The 13,483-nt window shown below is 42.4% G+C and overlaps 1 protein-coding gene across 3 annotated transcripts in view; it reads left to right on the top strand.

Annotated features, from left to right (window-relative positions):
* efl1 (elongation factor like GTPase 1) overlaps nt 1-11,294 on the top strand; it is a 348,687-nt gene extending 337,393 nt beyond the window's left edge. For all 3 annotated transcript variants that reach the window (XM_078285063.1, XM_071920850.2, XM_078285062.1), the window contains 2 exons: nt 738-922; nt 9,626-11,294. In XM_078285063.1, the coding sequence (XP_078141189.1) occupies nt 738-922; nt 9,626-9,814 (374 nt within the window). In that variant the 3' untranslated portion in view covers nt 9,815-11,294. The remainder of the gene's footprint in view (nt 1-737; nt 923-9,625) is intronic.
* The last annotated feature ends 2,189 nt before the right edge of the window (nt 11,295-13,483 follow it).

Raw genomic sequence — 13,483 nt, 5'->3', positions numbered from 1 at the left:
TTGTTGCTCTTCCATGTATTACATAAACCAAAGTCTCTACCCAGAGCATGGTTCACATTGATTATGCCTGGTGTTGTGATTGCATATGTGCGAGTAGATGTTTCTCCACTTAGGGGCTAACACTGTTGGCATACAGACCTATTGATTAAGCTGATCAATATGTATATTAGATCACATGTGTGTGTGTGTGTGTGTGTGTGTAAGTAAATATAATCAATAGCTGCATCATTAGATTGTGTGGTAATAGCTGGCCACATATAGACTGTTAACAGAGTGCTGTTGCTTTACACAATTATACCCTGGATAATTGTCCACACCATGATCTTTGTATGTGGCCAAGTTTGGTTGAAGTGTGTGTGTGTGTGTGTGTGTGTGTGTGTGTGTGTGTGTGTGTGTGTATCTCTCCACTTTCAGGCCATGTGTGTATATAAATATTTGTGTTAACCAAGGGTGGAGGTAACTAATTACATTTACTCACGTTACTGTAATTGAGTAGCTTTTTTGTGTACTTGTACTTTTTTGAGTGCTTTCAAGTCCGCAATTTTACTTTTATTTAAGTATGGTTTTTCTGATGTTTTGTACTACATATTAAATCACATCCATTACAGAGTACAAATTTTGTGGCTATCAATCCCAGTCTCTCTCCTTTTGTAGGCTGTGTGTACGGTATGTGTATTATGTATGTGTGTGTGTGTGTGTGTGTGTGTGTGTGTTAAACCCGTCTCTCTCTTTACCAGGCCGAGTGTACGGTGTGCTGGGGAAGCGAGAGGGGCGCGTCCTCCACGAAGAGATGAAGGAAGGGACGGACATGTTCATCATCAAGGCCGTTCTCCCCGTGGCCGAGAGCTTCGGATTCGCCGACGAGATCCGCAAGAGGACCAGCGGATTGGCCAGTCCGCAGCTGGTCTTCAGCCACTGGGAGGTGAGGATTTTGCATTATTATTATTATTATTTTACCCCCACTATCCTGTCTGTTTTACTAAACACAGTTGGATTTCATGTCCCTTCACATTCCCTGCTTTCCTTTTTCTTACACCGTTCATTTACAGCTTCACAACTTACATAAGCTATGTTCAGTTGGAAATAATCTAGTTTTGACAGCTTTGTTTCTTCATTTTGATTTTTAATTTGGTCTTAAGTTCAACTCCAAGTAGCAATAACTGGAGGTCTTAAAAAGTCACCATTTAAATCCAATTAGTTCAATCCAATCATATTCATGTCAAGTGGGTTCTGCATCAGTATGTATTCACAATGCGCATACAGAAATCATATAAGTAAAAGTGCAAATCCATGTACATGTTCAATAGTCTTGCTCTTGTCTTGCCTCCAAACCCTTATTTTAAAAAGACAAAACTTTTTATTCCTTGCACTTATTATTATTCTGCCACTTGTTTTGTTGGTAATACATGAACATTCCTGGTGAAGCAGGACTTTTCTTAACTTCTTATGCTCCTTGTACTTTAGCATGTTGAAATGTTATTAACAATAATAATAAACCAAACATCCTACTCACCCAATAAATTAAAACAACAAACACAAAGTGTAAATTGTTGGCTGTACATGAGTTTTAACTTATTCTGCTGCTGTACATATTCAAAGTCGCTCTAAATACGAATGTATGCTAAATGCCTGAAACTTAATAATAATAAATGCCCAATTCCCCCACGGGGATGATTAAAGTTTCATCTAAAATCCTAGAAATGTAAAAAGGAAGGGAAAGAAGCCCAGAGGGAATGAAAGCGAGGAAGGCCCATAGATTTTTTCAGCCCTAGACAACGATCATGTCTTCTTGATAGCAATGCAAAAGTTTGGTGATCTGTACTGGGCCCAGAATAGGTTTTGGAAACCCAACTGGCATACTGGTCCTGCAGAACACTGGTCTCAGGTCAGCCCTTAAGTCGTTTACTCCCACAAAGCAAGATTCAAGCTCACATATAAAGAGGAGGTGGGTGGTGGGATTCACTTCGCTGCTCTTATTGACTGTAGTTGAACTAGCTTTCACCTCCTAACCCTTCCCCCAGACCTTGTTAAAACACACACACACACACACACACACACACACACACAGATACACGCGCACACAAGTTACGCCTGCATTCCCAATTCGTGACCTTACTAGCCTGCACTCTATTGCTGCCTTTTTAACACCTGTGTAGACATCACACGCATATGTATACACACAGACACACACGCATCTCTAGAGCCAGAGCGTCGGCTGTGCTTGTTACGTGCGGCTGTGGGTCAATGAGGCCGCCTGGTTAATGAGATGCTTTCCTCAGGGGAGTTGGGATCAAAGCTGAGATAGACGCCACATGTGCTTCAGAGCGTTATACCTGCCGCTTGGCTGGCTCCAGCCCCAACATACACACACACGCCTCAACGTCTCCTGTGCCATATGGACAGTGTCAGCTGGGGTAACGGGTCAAGCTGTCTGTAAGAGACGATTCTGTGCTGTTGTATAGTACGTTTTCAAAGCAGATCATTTATCATCTCGTTATCGTTTGGATATATGAACTGTCGCTGGTTGAATTTTGAAAGTTTACATTTATTGAGATGATGCTGGGGTGAGAGAACATTAGCATCTACAATACTGTCACTGACTGCCATTTGCTTCATTTATACAGCACTGCAGCCATTTTTTATTTGTCACCCCGAGTATCGTATATCATACTCGGGGTGGGAAACCCTACCCAAAAGACAGGGAAAATATGCATAAAAATGTATTGTTGATATTGTCGAGAGATGAACAGTAAACATCTGTGACATTGATCTAATAACTTAAGCTAATGGTAGCAGGCAGCTACTTCATGTAGTTATTGTTATATTTTTCTCCAAACCAACTAGGTCAAATTATGTTAGTGTGTGGCTGACAGCAAGTTCTAAACGCAACAGTTTTAAGAAGCTAAAGTCACCTAGCATTAGCTAGCAGATACATTTATCATAAACAATTTCACTGTCAAATAAGTGCCACTAAGGATATGAAGCATAAGGATATGTTGGTATATTACTAAATACTAAAGATAATGATGACAATAAAAAATTGAACAGGTTGGTTTGGAGTTAAATATAAGTTAAACACATTAAGTAACCAGCTAAGACAGCTAATATTAGCTTATGCCAAGGATCAACATGGACGTTCCTTTAATCCAGCTGCTTTGGTTTGGACCTTCTCCAGCTATGCTCATCTCACGCAATTTTGGTGTATATTTTAATTTTCTTGTCTAAAGACCAGTTAAGTTTGCCTGCTTCGCTGTCCACCCCAAGTATGATACAAATCAAATGGCTGCTTTGTGAATAAAGTGAATTCCTTTATTAAAAACATCTCCAAATTTTGAAGGAACACTGCCTTGGCTTCAATGTGTGGTACAGAGGTGCTCAGTGGACGTTGGGGTGATCAAACCTGAGGAGCAATGAAGAAAAACAAATTCAAGGCACTCCTCTCTAGGAAAACATTTAAAAGCCTTTATTTTAGTAGCTAATGCATAATTACAATTAATAGCACCTGTGCTACTGCTAACAGTTTGTGCCCTGAGGAAGGCCAGCATGTGCCGCAGGGCGTTGGTGCAACTTTTAATCTGTAATTCTATGCATTAGCCATGAAAATAAAGGCTTTTTAACTATTTTGTAAGAGAAGACTGCCTTGGATTTGTTTTTCTGAGACCATTTAACAGCATTAGTGGGGGAAAAATCCATCCACAGACAAGGAACTGAGAAACTTGCAAACGCAATTGGCCAACTGAATATGTACACAGCTTGTGTGTGTGTGTGTGTGTGTGTGTGTGTGTGTGTGTGTGCCATTTCATGTCTAATCAGGAACCCTTGAAGGATAGCAGTGTTTTTTTGTTTTAAGTTTGTGCCAATCGGTTAGGTTGTCCCTCTCCTTTCCATTCTTCCTGCTGGTGTCTGCACACAGTCAGCATAGTTAAAGATATCAGCGCTCGTTTTCCTCCCTTCAGAAGAAGCCATTTATTCTTGTACAGTATGAAAAACAACTTCCACAGAGCAAGATAATCCATCACAGTAAATAGAAGCCTTCATTTGGTTTTGTCAAAGTTTCCCCCCTGTAGACTGCAGAGTGAAGACAAATATGTTTACAGAAGAAGTGACTTGAAATTGTCATAATGCAAACTGAATAATGGAACTGGAATAAACTTATGTAAGGTGGAGAGTTATTTTCCCCACGGCACAAGACGTGTTCATCAGAGCCACAGTCTCAGTCAGTCAGACGTCTCTCACCTCGTATTGAGTAATGCTCGCTCGCCCAGTTTTAGGTATAGCTTTGGAACTGCGGTGGCTAAACTATGTGTGAAGCTACAGTATATTTGCTGGCAAATATTTTAGTTAGAAATAGATTGAGCTAACATAGCAGTTTTGCCTTACAGATGTGGAAATTAAGTTTGGGCAATGCTAACAAAACTTTTTGGCTAACAGGCTACTATGATACTGAAAGACAGCTAACCTTCCAGAGCGCAGCTGTATAGTAGAGTGGATCTGTTCTTCTGGACAATATGAATGATTATCCTGATTATTCTAAGACTGTAATAACTACAGCAACAGTTGATGCTACACAGCTAGCAAGGCAGCGTGGGACTGGACAGCATCTGCACTTGTCTGTGTGTTTGTTTCCATACAAACAAGCAGAACAATTCAAAGTGAGACCTCTTTCTGTTTTGGTTGAGGCTCTATCTTTGTGCCGTAAGTCAGTCCTGCACATTTTGCAGGAACTCATACCCGGGGACAAATAGAATAAACACATAGAATTAACCAATTTACACCGTGGTGGTCTCACTTTTCTACAGCCATGGCACTATGCTATCAAACTTAATTTGAGAATGATATATTGAGGTAGATGTTCTACATGTAGAGGCTTTTAAAACATCAAAAAAATGCTAATTAAAAAAGCTATTCACATGCGCCATGCATTGCAAAATGATTGGGGAATGTGAACTCGACGCAGACAGTAGGAAATGTGCTATAGCTGCAAAAGACACCAGTATTCTCCTTTCAACAGGACACTTTAGCACTCTGCAGTTGTGGAATCCTTTCAATGCAGCCTTTGTATCTCCGAGAAAGAGAGACCTTGTTTGAACCCTCCAACTGAGGACACAGAATATTTAAAGCCTCGCTATCTTCTTCTCCTCTCCCTGCTCGTCTCTTGACCCCTCTTACCTCGCGCTTGGTCTGACTGGATATGCTGACAGACTCCCTCATTCAGTGTTCAGAGGGGTGTCCCGATTAGGTCGGCCCGTCTTAATCAGTTTTTAGGATGACCCGTAGTTACCTCCTGTCTGGCTGGGAGACTCTGAGAATAGATTTACGTGTGTGTGTGGGTGTGTGTGTTTACATGCATGCAAGTATCTGTCTGTGTGTTCGTACTACCAAAGATCAAGTGGTGCCTGGTCCAGGTTGCTTGATCTAATTGGCTGAATGGCCAAGAGCCCTGGTGCTCACTAATAAGTGCGTATGACACACACACACACACACATACACACTCACGAACAGACACACACACCATGGTTTACTTATAATTCTTTACAATGTAATTATTATTAATGTAATTTAGGATCAAAATAGTCACAGCTGAATCCTCATATCAACAATCTGGTGATGTTTATAGATTGGAGACATGTTTGGAGAAAAAGAAAGAAAGAAAGAAATGTCTTGTTGTTATAATAATAAGAATTATTATCATTATTATTATTATATTGTATTTATCCAGCACAAGTGCTTTACAGGATAACTAAGAATGTATGCGATAAGAAAAATGAATGAAAGATTAAAAACCAAAATACAAACCATTGTTCAAATAAAAGCATGCCTGTTTTAAAGGACACTGAGATACCAGAGCCTAGGGGCCCCAGCGACTACTTCATTTAATATAATATAATCTTACAAATACCATCCACATACCTTCAGCGCCATGAACCTGGAGGACATTGTACAAACCATTCCTCTAACTTTATATTGCTCTTTATCTGGTATGAAAACACCCTCAAGCTGAAGCTGAAGGTCTGCACTTTAACCTCCTGTTCAATGTGCCATTCACATCCAGAGTAGTGAAGAGAAGCAGTAGAATCTCTCCATACTGTTAAACTGTGGGTTTTGAAGGCCAATACCAATACCAATATTTTTGAATTGAAGCTACCAATAATGGATATTTTGTGCCAGTATTCAATATCTTTAATTTGGCCAAAAAATTCCCCAAAAATACGCATATTATTTTCATGGTGGAAAAGCCTCTGAATCAGCATTTAGACCATGAGACACTTCATGCATACTTATATAGAAACCAATGAAAATGATTAGAATCAATTCAGGTTATGGTCTTCCCATAGACAACCAGTGCAGTATTGATCAATTCTACAATAAATATGTAATCAATCAAACTGCATCATATCCATCAAGTTGGACATACCAACTGGCTGTTGTCCAGTTTTTAATAAAAGGACAATATCGTTCCCATATATCAGTCTAAACCTATATAACTATATAAAGTATAAAATGCCTCGTATATATTATAGCTGCAATAGAGCCAGTGTAGGACTTAGGCCCTTTGCGTGTGTACCATGACCTTCCTGTCATCATTTTAACCCTTGCCATCTCCCAACACCTCAAAACACACACACACACACACACACACACGCATGCACAGACACAAACATACCCCCCACCCAGCACATTTTCTTGCAGCCATTGTGTCTGTGCCTCGTTAAAAGTTGTCTGTCCGATTTCATTTATCTGCAGACGCTTACTCACCAGACACTGACAATGAGTTTCTAGTGAACCTGCCCCCCCGCTCCCCCGCCCCAGCCTCCCTGCTTCAGGACCCACTCAGTGCTGATGTCAGCATTTCTCCTGACAGCGATTTGATATGGCCGGGATATTCGATTAGCATATGAATGAGTGCAGAAACAGAGGGGGAAGATTTTGAGCGTGGTATTGTTGTGTAACTGGAGGGTTAGCGGCTCCTGTGGGGACGTTTACATTAGATTTCCATCAGAATGGAGCCTTTGTTCGGCCAAGCACCGGAGAACTGTGTGAATAAGTCTTGTATTGATCAGGGACAAGCATCTGTCGGACAGAATAAGTGGTTTGTGTGTGTGTATGTTTGTGTGTTTGTGCGTGCTTGGATACGTGCGTGTGTGTAAAAATGCATGTGCAAGTATTCTTGGACTAGATCTGCTAATGTCATATGACACACATTTTACAAATCATGTGCTATAAATTTACAGATTTATTTTTCTTCATATTTTCATGTTCTGTTAATGTGTTTTATAATGCATATAGCTGATATTGTTATGATGTTTCACTATCTCATACCGTATATATTTCATATTTTTGGTATATTTTCATATTGTACATGTTTTTTTATTCATTTTTTATTTGTCTCAGTATATGCCACATTCATGTACTAGTGTTGAAACCTAAGGCCTTTTGATAGGGTCAAAATGTTGCATTGCATTAAATATAGTATTAAGAAAGCAGCTGTAATCCAGTGTGCAGATAATCTGTTTTTGAACCACTTTTCATGACTCTTTTATCCAGCACCTGGCCTAAATATAGGTTGGATGTGCACACCTCTAATACCCTTTTTGAAATCGTCAGTTGCATTGTATAAATACCCTGAATTGACTCTATTGTTATTTATACCTCCAATGCCATGTTATTATTAAGGTCCTCAGCTCTTAGGCAACAATAGCTGTGAAAAGTAGTGAATTTCTGTGCTGTTTTTAAGCGGCAACTGATCATTTTAGCACTGATAAATTTGATGTATTTTGTGTTTACATAATGTCATTTTGTTAACTAGCTAACCATGGTGTCCGGTCAGCGAACCATCACTGTCTTGTTGTTAACACATCTGATTGGCACACTAGCTAACATATCTAGTAGAAGCTAGCTATCATTTGCTTTACTAATTTTGCCTGCTTGCTAGGTAGCTAGCTAACAAAGCCAAACAATAGTTTGTTCAGGTTAAGTGAGCTGACTCTTCACAAGCTACAACTCACAGTGTTTTGGAGTTGTTATATATTTAGACATTATTTGTGCACATGGGCCTCCATGATGGTGCCAGACGTAGTTGGAGATTTGTAACGCGACTGCAAAGCCTCTATATAAAAACACCAAGGATCTTGTGGATTTCCACTTTAACTTGGTCATGGATTGAATGCAAGTCACTGTAGTATCCTCAGTATAGTATGGTGCAGTGTACTCTATCAGAAGAGAGCATCACCACAAGGCTTTTGAAAAGAAATGTAACCCAAGCCAAGCTCACAACAAGACTGAGCTCAGAGAACAGATTCCCTGACATTCAAAGGCGGCGTGGTCGCCTGCACACACACTTGCGTCTGTGCGCACGTTGCCACGTCTGTAGGTGTCTACGGCCGTGCGTGCTGGCGGGTCTGTCTGTGTGCACTCGTGCGTACGCAGGTCCTGAAGTGAGTGGTGGGCCTCCTGTTGAACGCGTGGACACTCGTTCATTCATTCATTCATTCATTCTTTTAGACAGTCAGTCAGTCAAGCAGTTTACTGTTGTAGCCTATCCGCCCCCCCACTGGACCCCATTGTGCTCAGGCATATGCTGGTCACGTGGAGTGAGTGTGTGTGTGTGTGTGTGTGTGTATGTATGTGTGTGTATGTGTGTGTCTCCTGTAATCCGCCCGTTGTTGTAGCTCCCTCTCTGCCATCTGTCCCACTGCAACCAGAGCCAGGTGCAGGACCCCACTGCTAGTGCTGGTACAGTAATTGTACTCTGTGCGTGTGTGTGTGTCATGCGTCAGTTTGTGGCATTGAGACTGTGTGTGTGTGTATAAATGCAGCAGCAGGCATTGCGTCACCCTCCGCCTCTCCTAGAAAGCTGCTGGGAATACAGGACTTGAACGTACACTCAAACACAGACACACCAACGCCCCGCTCATCTCCCCCGAGACCGAGTGGCACAGCTGTAGACAGAATGAGGTGTGTGTGTGTGTGTGTGTGTGCGTTCGTGCGTGCATACGTGTACATTCATTGCCATAAGGGCTGGCTGTCCTGTCCAGCCTTTGCTTTTTGATCCCTATAGTGGTTTCTCCAGTTGATTCAGTTTGACAGAAGAAGTCTTGGTCTTAAATGTTGACATCAGGGGTCTTCAAAATTTTCCAAACAGATTTTAGTTGTTGATTTAATATTGACTTGTATAACTGTCTACAGCGTACATAGAGAGATAATAGTAGCGATCATTACAATAGTCATTCTTACGCCTTCTGTAACTGGGATCATTTCTGGTGAACTAAATTTTGTGTTATTTATATATAGTGAAATTAAACTATTCCACATTTTCCTGGGGTGAAACTCTGGAAACCTCTCTGAAGGACCCTTGGGTGGTTCCCAAACCTCATTTTGAGAAACTCTAACTACATCCGTCTAATCAGTCTAAATGAAAGTAAAGTGGGACTGCAAGAGAGAAGAGCGTCCCATCCCCACTAATTGATTGATTGAAGGATAAACGTTATTGATCCCCATGGGAGAACGTGCAGATTCACCAAATGATATTCAGGTGTTGCTATGGTCACTGGCGGGACAATTTCTCTCATACCGTGACTGACATCATTTCTATCTCTCTCCTCCCCCCCCCCCCCCTCTGTCCCAGGTGATCAGCAGCGATCCCTACTGGGTCCCCACCACCGAGGAGGAGTACCTGCACTTCGGGGAGAAGGCCGACTCCGCCAACCAGGCCCTCAAGTACATGAACGCCGTCCGCCGCCGCAAGGGCCTCTATGTGGAGGAGAAGATCGTGGAGCACGCCGAGAAGCAGCGGACCCTCAGCAAGAACAAATAAGAGACCGAACAAACGGCAGAAAACCGCCTCCGCCATCAACTCTCCCTGACAGCGTTTGGCCCCGCGAGACTTTTTCGCCGACGTCCATCCATCTGCTCCCGGGCTGCAGACGCGGTATCACGCCACACACGATGGATTGTGTTCTTCCGCGGCGTAATGACATGAACTTCTGCTTTCCCCCAGCAGATCGTTTGCGGAGTGATAGATATGTCTCGTCCAAGTGCAGGGGGCTGATCCATTCTGCAAGATTTATCGATCATAGACGCACTGTAATTGCAATTCCAGACACAGTTGTAGCAAATTGCACTCAAAATCTTGTGCTGTTCATTCAATATACAGGGTCTTCTTGACTTCTTGTGCATTCTCTTGTGCTACAAAAGTATTTGTAGCACGTGGATTTGGGATTTTGGTTCAAGAATGTATGCAAAGTACTCAAAGTTGAGTGACACTTTAAGAAATTCATGTCAAACAACAGAAAAATCTAGTTTGTAAAGGTATTTACCAGCTTTACTCATAGTCACACTCCCCAAACATTTTCTCCTTCTTTAGGAAATCGTGAATATATTTTCTTTTCAAAATTGTTCTAGTTAAACCTTTCTTGTTAGGAAGTCTTATACCAGGAATACATGTCATCCTTCCGTCACTTTATACAAAAGTACAAGAGTACAGTAGGATTTTCTTGTCCAATTTCTTCATTGACTTCCACAGTAAAATTACAGAGGAGAATATGCATAGATAGCAATAGAGGAGAGTACTTTGCATAGATTTGAGAGCAGATAAATCCTGAATAAATCTACTTTGAGCTAATTTTGCAGCGCAAGAAAAATGTACAGGAAAGTCAGGGGTGGGTGAATCCTTTTCGTAGCCACTGTACGCTTCTTCAACGCTCCATTTCTGTCCTAACGCAATCAGAACATCACATCAGTGTCCCGACTGTTCCGTGTCACGCTCTCCAAAAAAAAAAAAAAGCCCGCAAATAGCCTTATCCTTTGTCACGCCCATGCTGGTGTGCAGCCAGTTGATAGCCCCGGCCCTGTGTGTCCACTGACTGCTAATGGCTGCCATGCTCGTCCTCTGAGACCGCCGCTAATGCCACGGATCGGATGGGCTCGTCTCGCATCACCGAGTCGGTTACAGTCATGCATAATTGAAGAGCCCCCTCTTTTTTTTTTTCCCAGAGAAATCCTGCAGTTTTGCTTTAGTCAAGTGGCTCGAATTAATTCCACAGCCGCCATCCCTCACCTCCCCGTTTTTTTTTTTGTTTTTTTTTAAATTTCATTAAACAGACCCTGAAGACGGCATTTTAATTTGGAAAACACAAATATGATGGAAATTGGGAAATGAGAAGCGTTTTAATTATCAGGGAGGGCGGGTCACACTGGTGAGCTCTCGCCTGGCAGCCTGGGCTGCTGCAGATTAGACAAATCTTCTCATTTTACACTGTTTCATATGGAGCAATAAACGAAGCCAAATGGACTTATGTATGTTTGTGCATTTGTAAGTTCTTATGTTTCCTCGCGTCTATTTTCTAATAGATCTCAATAGTATTGCTGTCTAATGATTCTCAGAGCTACACTGACCTCAGAAGACCCGCGGCTGCTGGAGAGAATAATAAGAGATCAGTTTTCTTCCAGCAGCCCTCCCCTCTCTCCATCCAGCTCTGTCCCCACACCTCTGTCTCTCCACCAATCTATTTTTTATTTGTTACCTCACTTTTATCCACCCACTCCCTCGCTCTCTTTTTCTGTCTCTCCCTCCTCATGTGTGTCCTTGTTAGGGTTAGACCGATATATCGGTTTGCCAATATTGGCCTTTTAGATATTAAATATCAGATATAAGCCAGTCAGTGTCATCTACCAGGAGGTGAGGATATGATTTTACTCAGCAGCTTCAGTGGTGTCTGAATTCACCCAACCATTTCTCTTAGCTCATCACGATGAAAAAGGACGTGATGTCATTCTTGGGAATTTCAAACATGTTGCAGAGGAGATCGCTAGAAGATAGCTACCATGGTTTCTACAATGAATTACTCTTCGTGAACAACCTGCATCAATCTGTAGGCTATTCATTGTTTAGTAGCTGGTGAAGCAGCTAACTAGCCATCAGTCGATTCTACTGTTTGGTTAGCAAGTTGACGTAGCTAAGTAGCTATCAAGCGACTCTGATGCTATGCTATGTGGTTAGCAAGCTAGCGTTAACTGTACATTAAAACAGGAAAACCATGAATGTACTATCTATATTGTATAATAAAGTTCACCAAATTTTAACTCTGTGCGAAAGCGATTCGAAATCAGAAACTATTTTTTTAATTCATCCTTTGTGTAGTTTTCAATTGACGTCAATGGGAAGCGAACTACAATTCTGCCTCGGTTCGTGCTAATGTGACCGCGCCGAACTTCATTTGTATGTCGTCTAAATGCTGTTTCAGAGGTTTTTCCACCCTGACGAGTAAAATTCTGGGGGGGGAAACTGAATACTTGGATTTTTTTGGAATGAAAATGGTCAAATAAGATATTGAACATCAGAGGTACTGAACATGATCGCAAAATATCAGCTTATCATCAATCCAAAAATATCGGCCTTGAAAAGCCCATATCAGTGGAACCCTCGTCCTCGCTTCACCCTCCTCATTGGCAGGCTGACTGGGTCGATGTTTTCACCGCGTAAATATGGCTTCTGAATCTCTCTCCTGCCGCTGCCCTTCCTGTATCGCTCTCTCTCTTTCTCCCTCCCTCTCTCTCTCCTCTCTCTCTCTCTCTCTCTCTTTTCTCTCTCTCTCTGTTCCCCCTCTCCTCTCTGTTAGACATTTCCCCAGGGGGAATCTGACTTCCCGAGGCACTAGACCGCTATTGATCAGTGTGAATGGACTCTCCTCTTCCCTTCCCTTCCTTCCTTCCTTCCTTCCTTGCTTCCTTCCTTGCTTCCTTCCTTCCTCTCATCCCCCTCTTCCCTTCCTTGCCCCCCCCCCCCCCCCCCCCCAACTCCATAGGCCTGAGGAAAGAAAGCAAAGGGGAGACAAGATCAGTATCTGAGACCAAGAAAACAAATAGGAGCAGTCAGAATTGAGGAGATTTAGAGTGTGAGTGTATGTGTGTGTGTGTGTGTGTGTGTGTGTGTGTGTATGCACAGAGGTAACATGAGAGCACAAAAGAGGTCAAATGCGCACACACACACACACACACACACACATAAGGAAGCTGTTGCTGATTGATGAAGACCTAATGGGCCTCTCCATAGTTTGGCCCAGGTGTCTGAGGGTGGGGCTTTTCCTAGGGGGGTTAATGGGCCGGTGAAGGGGTCACACCGAACCAGTAATGAGAAGATGCCCCTGGGTGTGTGTGTGTGTGTGTGTGTGTGAGAGAGAGACACACACAGGAAGGGAGGCGGGTTGAGCTGTGACTGAGTGATCTGACTGAGTGGTTCCTAATGGGGCTAGGAGATCCTCTCCACACACACACACACACACACACATCCGCCAAAGTGCGTGTCTGATAAAGACAATGACTGGATTGTGTGTGTATCCCTCACACACACACACACACACACACACACACACACACACACAGGAGCAGACTGAACTTCCCCACTTGACAGTCTTTGTGTGTGATCTCAGACTGTTGGTGTTTTCCTTCCTGAGCGCCACATGGCTCATTTACAGGCTGTACAGCT

This window comes from Centroberyx gerrardi, chromosome 1 (assembly GCF_048128805.1).
Source record: "Centroberyx gerrardi isolate f3 chromosome 1, fCenGer3.hap1.cur.20231027, whole genome shotgun sequence".
Classification (NCBI taxonomy): Eukaryota; Metazoa; Chordata; class Actinopteri; order Beryciformes; family Berycidae; genus Centroberyx; species Centroberyx gerrardi.
The sequence above is the reverse complement of the archived record's forward strand: the minus strand, read 5'-3'. Positions and strand labels throughout refer to the sequence as shown.